We start from the raw sequence: 14,930 nt of genomic DNA, 5'->3' as shown, positions 1-14,930 counted from the left end.
CTGCTTCTGGAACTGCACACCTGCAAACAAAGGCTTGTCTGTCAGCTAGGAGTGACCCCTGCTTCACCACTGGCTCTCCGTGCCAAGGTCTGGGCCCAGCACTCTAACTATGCTGAGCTAAAATGATGACCTGGCCCTCCGTGGAAGGAGGAGATGATATCTGATCCACCTGTGGGGACCATCCCAGAGCATGGGCTGTGGTAACATTCAAATGAGCTCATGCATTGACTCCTAATCAAAGTAGAAGGCCATGAACTTCATTTCTCACGGCCAAGACAACAGGCAGACTTTTGAGCCAGCCCAGACAGACACAGGATGGAGGAGAATGAAGGAAGTCACCAGATAGAGTTACCGTCATCTGCAGAAGCTGTCAAACGGGGAGACTCAAAACGGGCACTGTCCTCCTTAGGGGATGGGGAAGTGGCCACAGTCTGGGGGTTTTTGAGCAGAGATTTATGCTGAGGATGAACCTTTCGCTCTTCTGTAACCAGGGAGAGGGCATCATTCTTGCCCCCGGAGCCACGAGCAGTGGTGCTGCAGAGGGCACCAGCGGTATTCTCAGACAACGGCGTTTCAGTGAGGGAGTCCCCGTGGGACAGCCGTGAAAGGCCCACGGGAGAGAGAGTGTCCACCACCAAGTGTTTCCCACTGTTCTGCACTGTTGGTCTCTGGGGGCGTAAGTCTTGTAGCGGCTGCTCCACACACGCTGGGTTGATCCAGGAGGCTTTGTGCCTCCTGAGCCTCATGTCTAATTGGCAAGGAGGGTGGTCAGTGTCCAGGAGCCTAGGCAGACCGTCAGTGTCCTCAAAGGCACAGCTGGTTCCTTCACAGGGATCCACAGGAGAATCTTGCTGGCCTGTGGACAGGGACACCATCCTTCCAGGTGTGGAGTGAACGGGCTCAAAACATAGCTCTCCAGTGGCTGCTGTGCCATCTGGCATGGTCCTTAAATTCATCACATGGTCAGCTGGAGGTCTGAAGAGTTTATCTGCAATGAACAAGAATCATTCCAGATAAATGAGAGTCCAGTTGTATTTTTGGTTATATATTATTGTCAATAAGCAAAAAAAAATATCATTTTCCTTTATAGCTCACATTAACTTCTCCTTGTATTTTTAAGCCAAAAATAAATGACTAAACCAGACAAACAAAAACAAACAAATAACAAAAAAACAGCGGTAAGCCTAGAGAGTTTGATGTGGGGATAAGAAACCTTTTTTCAAGTGTGAACTTAATTGAAGAAGATACAAAGACCAACTAATAATGCAAAATAGCAATATACCAAAGGTATTACGATAAAATTACCATCAAATCAAAAATGGGAATGCCACATAAAAGTAAAGACACTTTTATACCACTTTATTTGGAGTTCATTCTAGCCTTACAGCAAAGTAAGGAAGCATTCAAACGAAAGAAGACAACCACTAAGACCCTGATGCCGTGCGGCTTGCGTCAACTTGAATATTCATGACATCTGTAGAAATTCAGTATTAGTTTCTAATATTTTTAAATGATGTGTGATTCTAGAATCCATCTTTAAAATGGTTCTGAGTTTGGCTGTAGTGAATGTGATGATGGTTAAATGTTGATCTGCACAGCGAGAAGATCTCCCCAGGCTCAGCAAACATTTCTTTTTCCTGTCCACCTTTAAGAGCAAGGTAGGAGAAAGTCCATCCAGGTCAGCCTTCACACAGACGCGGTCCATCTGGGCAAGTTCAGCTCAAATGAAGAGTGCCACAGTGCTTGGGATTAGCTTTATGTTTTTGTGCCCAAATACCGGAGAGAAAAGCAGCTTAAGGATTTACTCGGTTCAGGTCTTCAGAAGGTCCAGTCCTTGGTCACAGAACTCATGTTACTGGGTGTGGTGACCCAGTATATCACGGCTGTGGGAGTGTGTGGTAAAGTCAGAAACAAGAAGGGGCCTGACTAAGACATGCCCTTCACAGCATACCTTCAATGTCTTGCTTCTTCCAACCGCCCCCACCTTCCCATAGTCTACTCAAATTCTTAATCCATCAGGGGATTAACCCATGGATTAGGTCAGAACTGAATCCTCTCTGAAGACTCTGTCACAGACACACTGGAGGTTTGTCCTGCTCAATCCAGTCGACAGGCAAGACTATCACATAAGAGTGTGACTGAATGTGAGGTTTAGAGTTGATTCCAGAGTGTTAGACATCACCATGCTGTGTGGAGCTCACTCTCACATGCACATTGCTATTTCACATTCCCTCAACTCCAGGCAAGTTTATCATGTTACCTACTTGACATTTTCCCAGTGACCTCCACTTAATATGCCCAAATCAGACTCTAAAGCCCCCCTGTCCCGAATCTGTTCCTCTCCTACTTTCCCTGTCCCGGGAAGTACATTTCCCAGTCACCTGAGCCTAAGATTTAGGAGCCATGTGTGACTCTATGCTGTCCTAACTCTCCATTTTTAATCACTCAGCAAATTTAGAGCCAGCGTGTTCGTCTAAGCCACTGTCTTCTCCCACATGGACACCCACCTATGACTTCAGAGTGGAGAGTGGCTCCCCTCCTTCTGCCCTTATCCACAACTCCAGGCATGCAGAGAGACCCTTTATAGACCTAAACTGCATCTCATTCCCCCAATCAAACCCTAACAGCTTCCCATCAAATCAAGAGTAAAATCCACACTCCTTACCTTGTCCTTAAGGCTTGACATAGGCTCTGTCCCTGAAGACCTCTCATTTATCTTTTTCTCAGCCTCTGTTAGCCCCAACAACACAAGAAGCTCTTGGACCCTGAATTTTCACCTCCCTAAGGGTGCAGTTCACCTTCTGCTTGAAAGTCTCTTCCTCCAAGTGAATACAGCCTGGCTCTCTCATGTCATGAATGCCTTCGTTTTGAATTACTTCCTCAAGGAAGTCTTTCCTAACTAAAGGCAGTTCCCTGGTCTCCCCCTACTCTGTCACTCTGTTCAGTTTTTGTCACAGAAACATCACTTCCTGATTCTTTTCCAGCTCCTTCCAATGAATCTTCCTCTGCCCCCAACTATAAGCTTCATGACAGCAAGGGCTTTGTCTGTTCTCGGCCACATCAAATCCCCTGTGTCTTCAGTTGCATGTAAGAGCTTAATAAATGCTTATGGAATAGATGAATATAACCAGCAAATTGGAAATAAAGTCCAGATAAACGCCTTCTTTGGTAGATATGGTTGATCAATTACTGGGACATAATTACTTTAACAAGAATAGAAATGAACACATGCCTCCTAAAGATATGAAACTTTTCTTGCTCATCATGGACATTGAAAAGACACAAATTCAAGTGCACCAAAAGAAACTACATACGAAAGTTTTTCTAAAAAGTCTTTAGATTTCCTTGATTTGAAAGCCCTGTATTCTAGGTCACGTATTTTGGAGTAATGCGGATGAAGGATACATTGTGTTTATGTATGTATATGTGTGCACGCATGCACGCTCACGTGCCTATATCTGCCTGTGTAGATCTCCTGAAAAATTTGCAGGAGTCCCAAACCACCATTGAGAGACTGTCACAGGATAAAAGCACACATGATAACTGCCAGAGCTTACCCCCTCCAAAGTGTCGTCCCATCTTCCTTTTTCTTACCTCGAACCCCACCCTGTGTTCCAGTGTCTCTTTGTCACACACCTTTCTTGCTCAGTAACTTTGGATTTTACAAAAGGAAACAATAACTAGGTTTCTATAAAGGCCCTAAACATAGAACCCCAAAATAAAGAGTGAAGAGTTCCCGTCACTCAATGCTCCATGAACCCTTCTTCCATCCCACAGATGACTGCTGGCTATTCCGTTCCTCCCATGCCCTTTGCAATGGATGATCCCACCCAGGTCAGATCCAAAGATTTGTTTTGTGTCCTTTCTCAAGCACATACATTGGATCTGTCTTAATTATTGCTCCATTGCTGTGAAGAGACACCATGATCAAGGCAACTCTTATCAAAGAAATCATTTAACTGGGGTCCTGTTTATAGTTCTAGAGGGTGAGTCCATGATCATCATGGCGGGAAGCAGACAGGCATGGTGCTAAAGCAGCAGCTGAGAGCTTTCTATCGTGATCCAAAAGACAGTATGCAGGGGGTGGGGGCTGAGATTGGGCCTGGTGTGGGGTTTTAAAACTCAAAGCCCACTCCCAGTGACACACCTCCTCCAATAAGGCCACACCTCCTAATCCTTCTCAAACAGTTCACCAACTGAGGACCAAGCATTCAAAGACAGGAGCCTCTGGGGGCCGTTCTCATTCAAACCACCACAGTTTCTTAGTGGGCATGCTCCATAATTTATCTTATTCTCTTTCAACAGTGTAACTTAAAGGTTATTTCACATACTTCTTAACTTCTTTTTTAATTTTATATCTTTTTTTTGTGTGTGTGTATGAATGTTTTGTCTGCACGTGTGTCTGTTTACCATGTGTACGTCTGGTCCCTGTGGAGGTCAGAAGAGGGCATCAGGTCCCCTGGAACAGGAGTTACAGGCGGCTGTGTTCCACTGTATGGGAGCTGGGAACTGAACCTCTGCCCTCTGTAAGAGCAGCCAGTGCTCTGACCTGCTGAGCCATCTCTCCAGCCCCCTGTCTTAACTTCTTATCACTTCTTACAGTGTACATGTGCTCAGTTTACATTGCTAGACATGACAGATAAATATTTATTTCCAGTTTTTTATTACTATGCAATATACATCAGTGAGCAACTTTGTGCATAAGATTTTTGCCGGCTCCCCTTTACTTCTCCGTGTCTCTTACTAGCTCCAATCTTACTTTGAGTCACATTCAAAATGGCCCCATTATTCCCTAGAGGATAGAACTATGTAAGTAGGTCATGATTTCCTCCCTTAATTCCCTTATATTTTTGGTTGTGAGCCTAGCCTTTAACGGCTGAGCCATCTCTCCAGCCCCCTCCCTTAATTCTCTATACATTATATTTGTTTATGTAATTAGGGAAGAGATAATTATGGAAGTGAAAAATACGTGGAAATGAACAGTTTCCAATGGTAAAGCTACCCAATCGTTTGTTGTTTGTTTAATTTTAACCAGGGTCTCACTAAGTAAGCCCAACATTGACCTTGAACTTTTGATACTCCTTCCTCGGCCTTCCCAGAACTGGGTTTACAGGTGTGTGCACCATCACCAACTCATAGTGTGTTCTATAAGCAGATACAAGTTGGAAGTTAAGCCTTACTTGCAAGGAGTCTGTACAGAGAAATGACCCTGATTCACTGAGCAAAACTAGACTTCCTCTCCAGAGATGTTCGGAACCAGTGCTTGCTTTACATGTTTCACTTCACACAAATGGCCCGTGAGTGCTGCCTTTCCTGGGTTAGATCATAACAGAACTGAGAAGACCCACAGAACCTCACTATACCTAAAGTCACAGGCAAGCAGCAGAAAAGCAAAAAGCCGACCAGACACTCACAAGAGGGGAGCAGCCTCTGTGAAATGGAAGACTGGGACAGACAGGAAGTGATGCACATACAAACATGGAAGAAACCTAAATGGAATCACCAAATAACTGGGGGGACAAAGCCCCCACCTAATCATCTCCCACCACCAGGTGAAACCTCCAGGGCCTGGTGTGGGTGACATCTAAATGAGTTGTTGGCCAAAGGAGCCCCATGGAAACCCTCAAATAACCCAGGCTGTTGCCAAGGCTGTTGGTTGTTCTCCACAAACTGAGAGTAAGGCATACTGCTGTAGACAACATCCATATAACTCATTGAACACAGAGAAGTCGAGCTGGTGCCTACCTATAGCCTTCAGCCCTACTGTCCAGCGTTGGAGGTACTGGAAGGCACTCTGCACTAGAAAGGTAAGCACCAACCCAGCTGCATACCCTGTGATCTACTTATGTAGGCTTAAACACACACATACACACACACACACACACACACACACACACACACACACACACATCGGTTCTGTTCCTCTAGAGAACCCTGAATAACACAGGAAGGAAAGAGTTTGTTTCAGCTTACAACTTACAGCACATCATGAAAAAATGTCAGAGCAGGAACTCAAGGCAGGAACTTGGAGGCAGAAACTGAAACAAGAGGCCATGGAGATATGCGACTTACTGGCTTGCTCTCCATGGCTTGCTTTTCTTTCTTACACAACCCAGAACCACCTTTGCACGGGTTGCACCATCCACAGTGAGTCAGGCCCTCCCACATCAGTCCTTAATTGAGAAAATGTCCTCACAGATCTGCTTATGGGCTAATCTGATGGAGAGAATCTTCTCAAGTGACATTTCTTCTTAGATGGCTCTCATGTCAAATTGAAGAAAAACCAACCAGCGCATGTTCTCACCTATTTTGTGTGTGCATAGTATGGTGGTTTGAATGAGAATGACCCCTCTGGGTTTATATATTTTAACACTCAGTTCCCAGTGGACAGAACTCTTTGGGAAGGATTGGGAGGTGGGGTCTTGTTGGAGAAGTCCGTCAGTGAGGCTGTTAGATTTCCTATGCTTTCCACTGTTCACTCTCTGCCTGTGATTGTAGATCAGTATGTGAGCTCCCAGCTGTTCCTTTATTTTGCCATCATGTTCTCACCCTCCGAAACCACAAGACAAATTAAATGCTAACTTTCCATAAGTTGCCATGGTCATGGTATTTATCACAGCAATATAAAGTAAATAAGGACACTTGAAACATATAGCCATTAATGATAGTCACAAAGTTGTAGAGCAAATCTCTTGAACTTATTCTTCCTGTCTAAGCAAAACTGGACATCTCCCCAATTCCTTCCTCTCCATCTTTGAGCCCCTGCTAACCACCATTCTCCTCTCTGCTTTTATGTGTTTGACTATTCCACATACAAGTGAGCAAGTGAGCTATGTGGTATTTATCTTGTTGGCTGGTTTATTTCACTTAGTACAGTACCCTCCATGTATTTTGTATGCATGTTGTCACAAATGACAAGATTTTCATTCTCTTTAAGGTTGACTAGTATTCTGTTTTTTTTTTTGTGTGTGTGTGTGTGTGTGTGTGTGTGTGTGTGTGTGTGTATTGCATTTTTAAATGTAGTTATCTATTGATGGACATTTAAATTGATTATGTATGTTGGCTATAGTGAATAGCCACGATAAAGATAGGACTACATATGTCTCTGGTGTGATAATTTCACTTCTTTTGGATATTTATCCAGAAGTGAGACTCCTATACCATTTGGCAGATCTGTTTACACCATTGGCTGACACTCCATTGTGTTCCCATAATAGCACCGACTACACAGTTCCATTACCACCAACAGTATACAAGTTCCTCTTTCTCCACATCCTCACAAATAAAATTCATTATGACACATTTCCTTCTGTGTTACTAAACACATGCAGTAGTAAGCAAATGTGGTTGAAAATAAGAAAATCTTCAACCATGCCATGTGACCAAATTCATGAACATTTCCCTCCAGGCTCTCTCCGTGTCTACTTCCCTTCAGACACTGACTGCAAACAAAGATTCACAGCCCCAAGTATGCTAACAGACTCTGGATCCATCATATCAAACGGAAAACATTAAGATGCTCAGCAATATGGCCCCAAGCTTCTAGACAGCATCTAGGATCAGAGTAAAGGGAGGTTTTCAAAGGTCAAAGCTTTACTGTAACAGTGAACCTTCTCTTATAGCAAGGTCAGCAGGAAGGGCACAGCGTCTTATTGCAGTGGCTGCTGGGTGACGTCACAGGGGCTCCCCTCCGGTCCTCTCTTTACTGAAAAGAGATTTGCCAATAGTTCTGTAGTCTTGCTGTCAGAAGCACGAGGGAAGAAGGACAGACAGCCCTTAACAGTAATAGGTGTGGTGGCACTATGAGGGGACAGCCCTGAGGCAAGGATCAGAGGACACTGGATGTGCACCTGAAGGACCACAGAGTTACCTCAGAGTCACAAGTGACCCACTTCCTACGGCCGTTACATGGTTCTCACTTCCCACTCTTGGTTTCCTCAAGTGAAAACTCACGTGAGCTCAGGTGCCAATGTATCAATTGGAGAAATGAAACGGGATGGTGAGGGGACTTGCCCCAAGTTTTACTTTGGTAATCAGCAGAAGTTGGACAAAATGAAAGTCTGAAGACACCTGAGCCGAAGGTCCTTCCGTGAGGATTCACATGGCACACTGGCTGACGTCAACAGGAAACTCTCAGTTCCCTTGGCAATGTGACCTTAAAGACTTTCCCATCAATTTATTTTAAAGTGCAGGATTAGGAAACTGGGCGCGGTGGCTCGTGCCTAGGATTTCAGTATTTGGGAGGCTACTGCAGGAGGATTACGGCATCAGTTGAGCTACTAACAGGCTCAAGGCCAGTGAGGGCTACACAGTGAAATGCTGTCTCAAACAGCAACCAAAAAAAGGACGATTAAGAACTGAAGCACTCCCTGGGCTTGGTGGATGCTTGTAATCCCAGCTACTCAAGAGGCTGATGATTCTAAGCTGACTGACAGCCTGGGCGACGTGTCAAGATTCTGCCTCAAAATAAAATTTCAAAGGACTGTGCGTGTAGCTCAGTGGTATAGCACTTGCCCAGCAAACACACAGGGCACACTTCATTCTCCACATGCTTTCATTTATATGCTCATACATTCTCTAATTTTCTACATAATTATAAAGGATATGTAAAAATAACACATTATTTTTGTTTTTCAATGAATCTTCTTGTGCCCTGAAAATATCCTTCATTTAGGATACTACTGTTCAAGTACTATTCTATATTCAATATATATTCAATGTATATTCTATATTCAATAGAACCTACCTGTAATGCCACCTTCCAAGTGGCAGAGGCAGAAGGGGAACCCTGAGTCTTAGGCCAGCCTGAGATATGTGCTATGTAGCAAGAGCCCATCTCAAAAAAAAAAAAAAAAACAAAAAAAAAACCAACTAAACAAACAAACATACAAACCAACCAACATGAAACCAGAAATACACATGAACATAAATTAAAAACTAAGTAAGACATTGAAAAATATGTATTAGCCCAGAAACATTTGAGTTGATATTTGTACTTGAAAGATGTCTGGATTGTCACACATGAGCAAAATAAAAGAGGAGCCATGTTGGAAAATATTTGGCACATCATCAAAGTCAACACAAACCTACCATTTGATGGAGGAACTCCATGACAGGCACATACCTATGGAGAATAGAAAAGGGTGGTCAACAAGATTCACACTTGAACGTAAGAGCAACACTTACTCATCGAAGACAAAAAGAGGAAACACCCCAAATGCCTGCCAACCAATGAATACATAGGCAAAGGGTCTTATAACCATATTGTGAAATAGTTCTTAGTCATAAAAATTAAAACTGTCGTGAGTAAGCCAAGTAAAGGAAGCCAGACACAATAGGCATTTCCCATTTCTAAGTGTTTATAGACAATGTCCCGGACAGGTGAATCTACACAGACAGAGTGGATCAGCAGCTCTTACAGTGGAGGAAAGGGGAAAGAGGCTGTCTGAAGAGTAACAGGCTTACTTGTGAGGTAAGGAACGTGTTCCAAAAGCAGCCACAGTAATGACATCCACTAAAGTTCGTTGACTTATACGGGAAACAAGAGTCATGTGGCAGCTGAATTTTATATTGGTCTCAGCAATGCTATTTTTATATATTTATAAGTGTCCTTCTCCCTTCAAGAAGACCTGGGGATACTAGGGAGCTGGTGGATCAAAGTGGCGTCTGAGGAACACCAACTGCAAGGCTGCAGAGGTACTGATGTGGTAGAAGACAGCAGGAAAGAGAAGCAGAACATCTAAAGGGAAGGATGAACAAGTGAGCCTAAAATAGTGTGCAGAGGGGGGGAAGTAAAAGTGAACTCACCACAGCAGCACTGTCTAGAAAAGAAAGAAATTAAAAAAAAAAAAGGATGGTGAGGAAAACATCATCCATAGATGGCTTCTGGACAGTTGTCACAGACCCTATCTCTTGAGTACCCTACATGCTTAGACATGTACCCTGTCTTTCAAACAGCACCCCAGAGGCTGAGTCTGTGACCTGGTTAACAAAGAGGCAACAAGGCCCCAGTGTTAAGCACTGTGATGTATTTGGTTAGGTGCTTATAATTTAGAAGTACATACAGAAAGACTCAGAAGTAACAGGATTTCTTGTATTGCTTTAAAATACTACCAGAAAAGATGGATGTGGAAGAAAGATATTATTAGGCACACTGATAACTGCTGGAATTGGCAGAAGAGAACATTATTCATTACACTACTCTACTTTCAAGTGGAAATTTTCTGTAAGAAAATCTTACAAGTAAAGAAATTTGAAAAAGAATCTCAACACTTGCTACATCTATGTCCTATGACCTCTGTGACACCCCTATCCTATCTGGAATGCTCCACTCCTCTATCACCTCAGCATCTGGGTCTTTATGCAAATGCTACCCATGGACCTTTTAATCACCTAGGTGTGTGCTGTCCCCTTTTCCCACCCACTTTTTCTCTACAGCAGTTTTCTTCTGACATCTTCTCCCTCATGAGTTCATAGTACAGCATTCAGTTTGTGCCTTGAACTGTTCTAAATTTTCTATACACACACACACACACACACACACACACACACACACACACACACACACACACACTTTGATTAGGGCATAATCTGTCAAGATATTTCAGATTATTACCAACCCAGCCAATCCACAATAAAAAGAAACTCTCTTGCTTTCCAAATAGCAGCCAAGGGGCCAGAGGCTGAGAGCAAGATGAAGACTATTAAAAAGTCAAGATGACTAAGAAACATTTGGTGTGGGAACAAACCTGGAAGTCCTTTAATGGGGAGATGCTCCAGAAATGTGGACACTTGACATAAAATTAACTCGAATTCCAAAGAAAAGAAGAAGAGGGAAAGGAGGGGGAAGAAAGGGGGAAGGAGAGTGGGGAACCAGCCCAGACCTCCAAACAAACAGAAACCCACCTTTTTAGCCTCACTGTCCACTAGAAGATGTTAACAGGGCTATCTCTTGGAGAGGCACACACAGCCCAAAAAGCTGTTTTCAGATGGGTAGACCCCGGAGACCCAGGCCAAACTAATGTAGCCCTTAATATCTCAGACCCACAGGTGAAGGGAAGAAGTTTAAACCTCATAACCCAAACTCCCTCCAGAAGAATAGTACTTATCATGTGCTACCTCAGCCACGTGATAGTGTATGCATTTACTTCTCTGGCACTAAATCTCTACAAGACTTTAAAGTGAGGGTGAGCAACCAAAGGCTCCTGGTTTTATACAGGTCACGTGACAATTCAGATCATTTGGCAATTCAGCCATATTTATATGTTTTTAAATAACAGTCCATGTCTCCTTAGCCATCCCAAAAGCTATTTTTTAAAAACTAATTTCCAAATGAAGAAAGAGAAGAGAAGGATACCACATCAATTTTCAGAGCTCAGATGTTCTCAGATCCACTAGAATGTGTTGCAATAAAAAAAGCCAAAGAACATAAGGAAAAATAGCCTGACTACAGTTTTCATAACTTGACATCAATCAGAGAAAAGCACCCGCTCACACCTCAGCCCTCTGTGTTCTTCCAGTTCCCCACACCACACACACACACACACACACACACACACACACACACACACTCATACACACATCACACTACACCACCTTGGAGGGCTAATGTACGCTTCCCTCTTTTAATAATATAAAGCCAAAGATGCAATCATTTTTTTTTTTAAAGAGAAGAAGATTTTTACCCTAAGGGTAAATCATGCTGGGTGTGTGGTTTCATGTTCTATTCATTTACCATTACCCAGCTGCCAGATTGACAAAAACACCCAAATCTAAAACCTCCTTTTCCCCCTAAGACGTATTTTTTCCTTCTCAATTTGTACTTCATGTTCTGATAGACATAGAGCATCTACTCAATATGAGAATACTAGTATTATTATTTAATGGATCAGAAAACTGAAAGTGATAACCACAAAGCCATCCAATGGCTCTTGGGAGAACTGCAGCCTGGAATCCTGCTCCAGGGCCTCCATTCTCAAGCCACAGCTCCCCTCTAGTATGGAATAAAACCCAGGGCAGAGAGCATACACGCACTCACATGCACACTCACACGCGCACTCACACACCTCCCAGGCAGTAAGGTGATTTTAAGACACTTATGAGCTCCATGACCTTGACCAAGGCACAGAATCTCTCTGCGCTCCATTTCCATTTCCAGTTTACTGTGAGAACTAACTGAGTTGTAGCGTGTGAGCCTCAGTCTGGCACATTGTGTTCTCTAAGTTAACTTTGCTATCACTGGTCTCCCTTGGAGACCAATTGCAGAGCAATTGCAAGAGCAATTCCAAGTTCCCCAGAAGACGGATGGCTAGGGAGCCCTTCTTCTATTCCCCATCCTCCGATTCTTCCTTCAGGTCCCTCCTTGGGTTAGTACTAAATGTACAAAGCAACCAGAGATCTTTCGGGGGCACAATGGAAAGATGTAATAGGATCGACAGGCACCAGCGTCACTGGGATTATTCCCTCTGGAAGCCCGGGCATGCTTATTTAAGAAGAACTGCTCAGATGTTAACAGTCACACAGGATACTACACCAATCTCTCTGCATCAGCAATATGAATCTATTGTTAGTGACGAGGGAAACTATTCAAATCTGTCATTTGTATTCTGTGTGTGCATTGAGATGAGCCGGGTCATGGACCAGGAGGCGGTCACTCTTTTCAGCACGTGACTTACTTCTCACTATCAAATAAAGTTGTGTCTACTTGAATATTGGCCCATGGCTCCCACAGACTCTTTCCTATGTAAAAACAAACAAACAAGGGGGCTGGAGAAATGGCTCAGTAGTTAAGAGCACTTATTGCTCTTGCAGAGGACCCAGGTTCAAGTCCCAGCCACCCACATGGTGGCTCACAGCCATCCATAGCTGTGGGGTCTGAGGCCTTCTAGTGATCTCCTTAGGCACCAGGGACACACATGACTCACAGATAAACATGCAGACAAAACACTAAAACATAAACTAATTTAAAAAAAAAGAGTGTGGAATAAAAACTGCCCACCTCTAGGACTCAGGTTCCATGACCCTCAAATTTCCTCACACACCCCCCCTCCCGACTCTATGTAGACCCTAAGGAACTGAATGAGAAGACATAGTTCCTATTATCTGATAACCAAGGGCTGTGAGGAGCAATGTCAGGTGGTAAGGCAGCCAAAGAGGAACTGAGTGCTGCGGAGATGCAGAAACAGGCATGCTTTGACCCTTGCCACAGGGAGTTACAAAAACATCAAGTTTGCATAAAACTTCGCTGGCCGCTGTGGGCAGGAGCTGTAGTCACTCACTGCAAAGGCCACCCTGAACGCTTTGCGCTTTGCTAGGATACCTCACTCCCTGCGGCTCATTTACCTTTCAAACTCTCCGGGAAGTGAAACCCAGGCTCTCTCACCTCACCAAGGAAGTGCCTTGACAAATATTTGGCCTTGAGATGGTCTAAGGAACCCCAAGTTTGCTAACTGGTTCCCAGTCCTTTGCTCTCTCACACCCCAACTTCAGCTGAAGGATCTCGCCCTTGCCACTGGGACTCTCGGTAGGGGCAGCTCCAGAGTACGTGTTTCTTTTGATCCTAAGCTCTCGTTTAGGGTAATAACCCTTTCTCATGCATTCTCAGTCCCACAGGGAATCCTCTGCAATTCTGCACTGGTGTCACCAGGTGGGCCGGGTCAGAATCGCCCTAGTTCCAGGTCAGCAGGTGGATGGACTTCAGGTGGAGTGTGCTTGCTTATGTGGCAAAAAAAAATGTTTTTCTGCCACCTCGAGAAGTCCAGGGCTGTTGAGTGTGAGGATGGGGTTCTCACAGTTCATGTAAGGGCCTATAGAGAACTGAGAAGACCCAGGGGGCCACCTGGGTTCAGGCTCTCTATGGCCTCCAGGGACTACGCCTGGCCAACAGTACCTCCTCTCCTGGCCCTTCCCTTTCTCAAAAGAGCACTCGTTTTGCAAAAATCACACCGCAAAAGTCCCCTTCTCCCCCGAGAAACACATTACCACAGCCCCCAAGTAGCCATGACACTGTCCTGACCACCTCCAGGACCACGGGTTATCTACATCGTCGGCCTCCTGCACTCCTCTCTCATCCTCATAGTGCCCCGCCTCCCGTGGCTGGCCCCCAAGGCTCCTGGCCGCCTTCAAGGGGTCACTGCGTTGCGGAACCTTGGGGACACGCAAAGAAGTCTGAGATGGAGCCGGGACGCTGCTGGGACGCGGGTCATCTTCGCTTCCCGCTGCCTGTGACGCCCACGATGTGAAAAGCCCCGGGGAAGCGAAGCCTACGGCTGCACGCGTGAACGCGGGGACACTGGGACGTGCCACCGAGTGGGCGCCCTGGACCCGTGCCTCGAGCTTCATTCTGCCCTCGGACGCCACCGACCCGCCACACCCGTCTGAAATAAGCGCGAAACCAAACTGGCACAAATGAGCTCCCAGCCCCCAACTCCCAAGCAGCAGCTTCCCCACTCTGATGTGTCAGCGCTGAAGTCAGCGAGCCTCCCGTGGGGGCCGTGGCTTACCCGCGCCTCCTGGCCGTCATATCCACCTAATAGCCACCTTGCCATGTGGCCGCGGTAGGTCCGGATCACCTCGTCGGTGTGCGGCCAACAGCTCCGAGGTTCTGATGGTGCAGAGAGAAGCTGCCAACGCATACAGAAAGTTTTCACCAATAGAAACTTAAGTCCTCTTGGCTCAGCTTCACGTGCAACCACCCTCAGCCCCTCTAGGTGGCGCTGGGTGCTCTCTGGGGGAAAGGATTGGGACCATTAATCCTGAAGACTGACCCAGCATCCCAAGGCTTGCTTCTTGGTTTCTTTGCAAAACCGACCTCCATCACTCCAGATGGTTCTTTGGCTTTTTGTCCGTTATCATTTCCAGGTCATGGAGCAAATGCAATGCAATTCTGGATTCTTTGTCTAGCATCTCTGAAACATCCCCAGTGCCTGGTA

The 14,930-nt window shown here is 45.1% G+C and overlaps 1 protein-coding gene across 8 annotated transcripts in view; it reads right to left on the bottom strand.

Moving 5' to 3' along the window:
* Positions 1 to 14,669, bottom strand: part of Rubcnl (rubicon like autophagy enhancer) — a 40,140-nt gene extending 25,471 nt beyond the window's left edge. For 2 of the 8 annotated variants that reach the window (XR_013042526.1, XM_076545371.1), the window contains exons 1-3: positions 14,502 to 14,657; positions 9,091 to 9,124; positions 353 to 988 (exon numbers count right to left, since the gene is read on the bottom strand). Coding sequence is in view for 6 of the 8 variants with exons in the window: in XM_076545371.1 (XP_076401486.1) it covers positions 353 to 988; positions 9,091 to 9,124; positions 14,502 to 14,633 (802 nt within the window). In the remaining 2 variants the exon portion in view is untranslated. Of the gene's footprint in view, positions 1 to 352; positions 989 to 2,665; positions 2,848 to 9,090; positions 9,125 to 14,501 lie in introns of those variants that run through there. The other 6 variants (XM_076545370.1, XM_076545375.1, XR_013042527.1 and 3 more) reach the window with 6 other exon arrangements.
* Between the last annotated feature and the right edge of the window lie 261 nt (positions 14,670 to 14,930).

Source organism: Peromyscus maniculatus, chromosome 9, assembly GCF_049852395.1.
Source record: "Peromyscus maniculatus bairdii isolate BWxNUB_F1_BW_parent chromosome 9, HU_Pman_BW_mat_3.1, whole genome shotgun sequence".
NCBI classification, from domain to species: domain Eukaryota; kingdom Metazoa; phylum Chordata; class Mammalia; order Rodentia; family Cricetidae; genus Peromyscus; species Peromyscus maniculatus.
The sequence above is the reverse complement of the archived record's forward strand: the minus strand, read 5'-3'. Positions and strand labels throughout refer to the sequence as shown.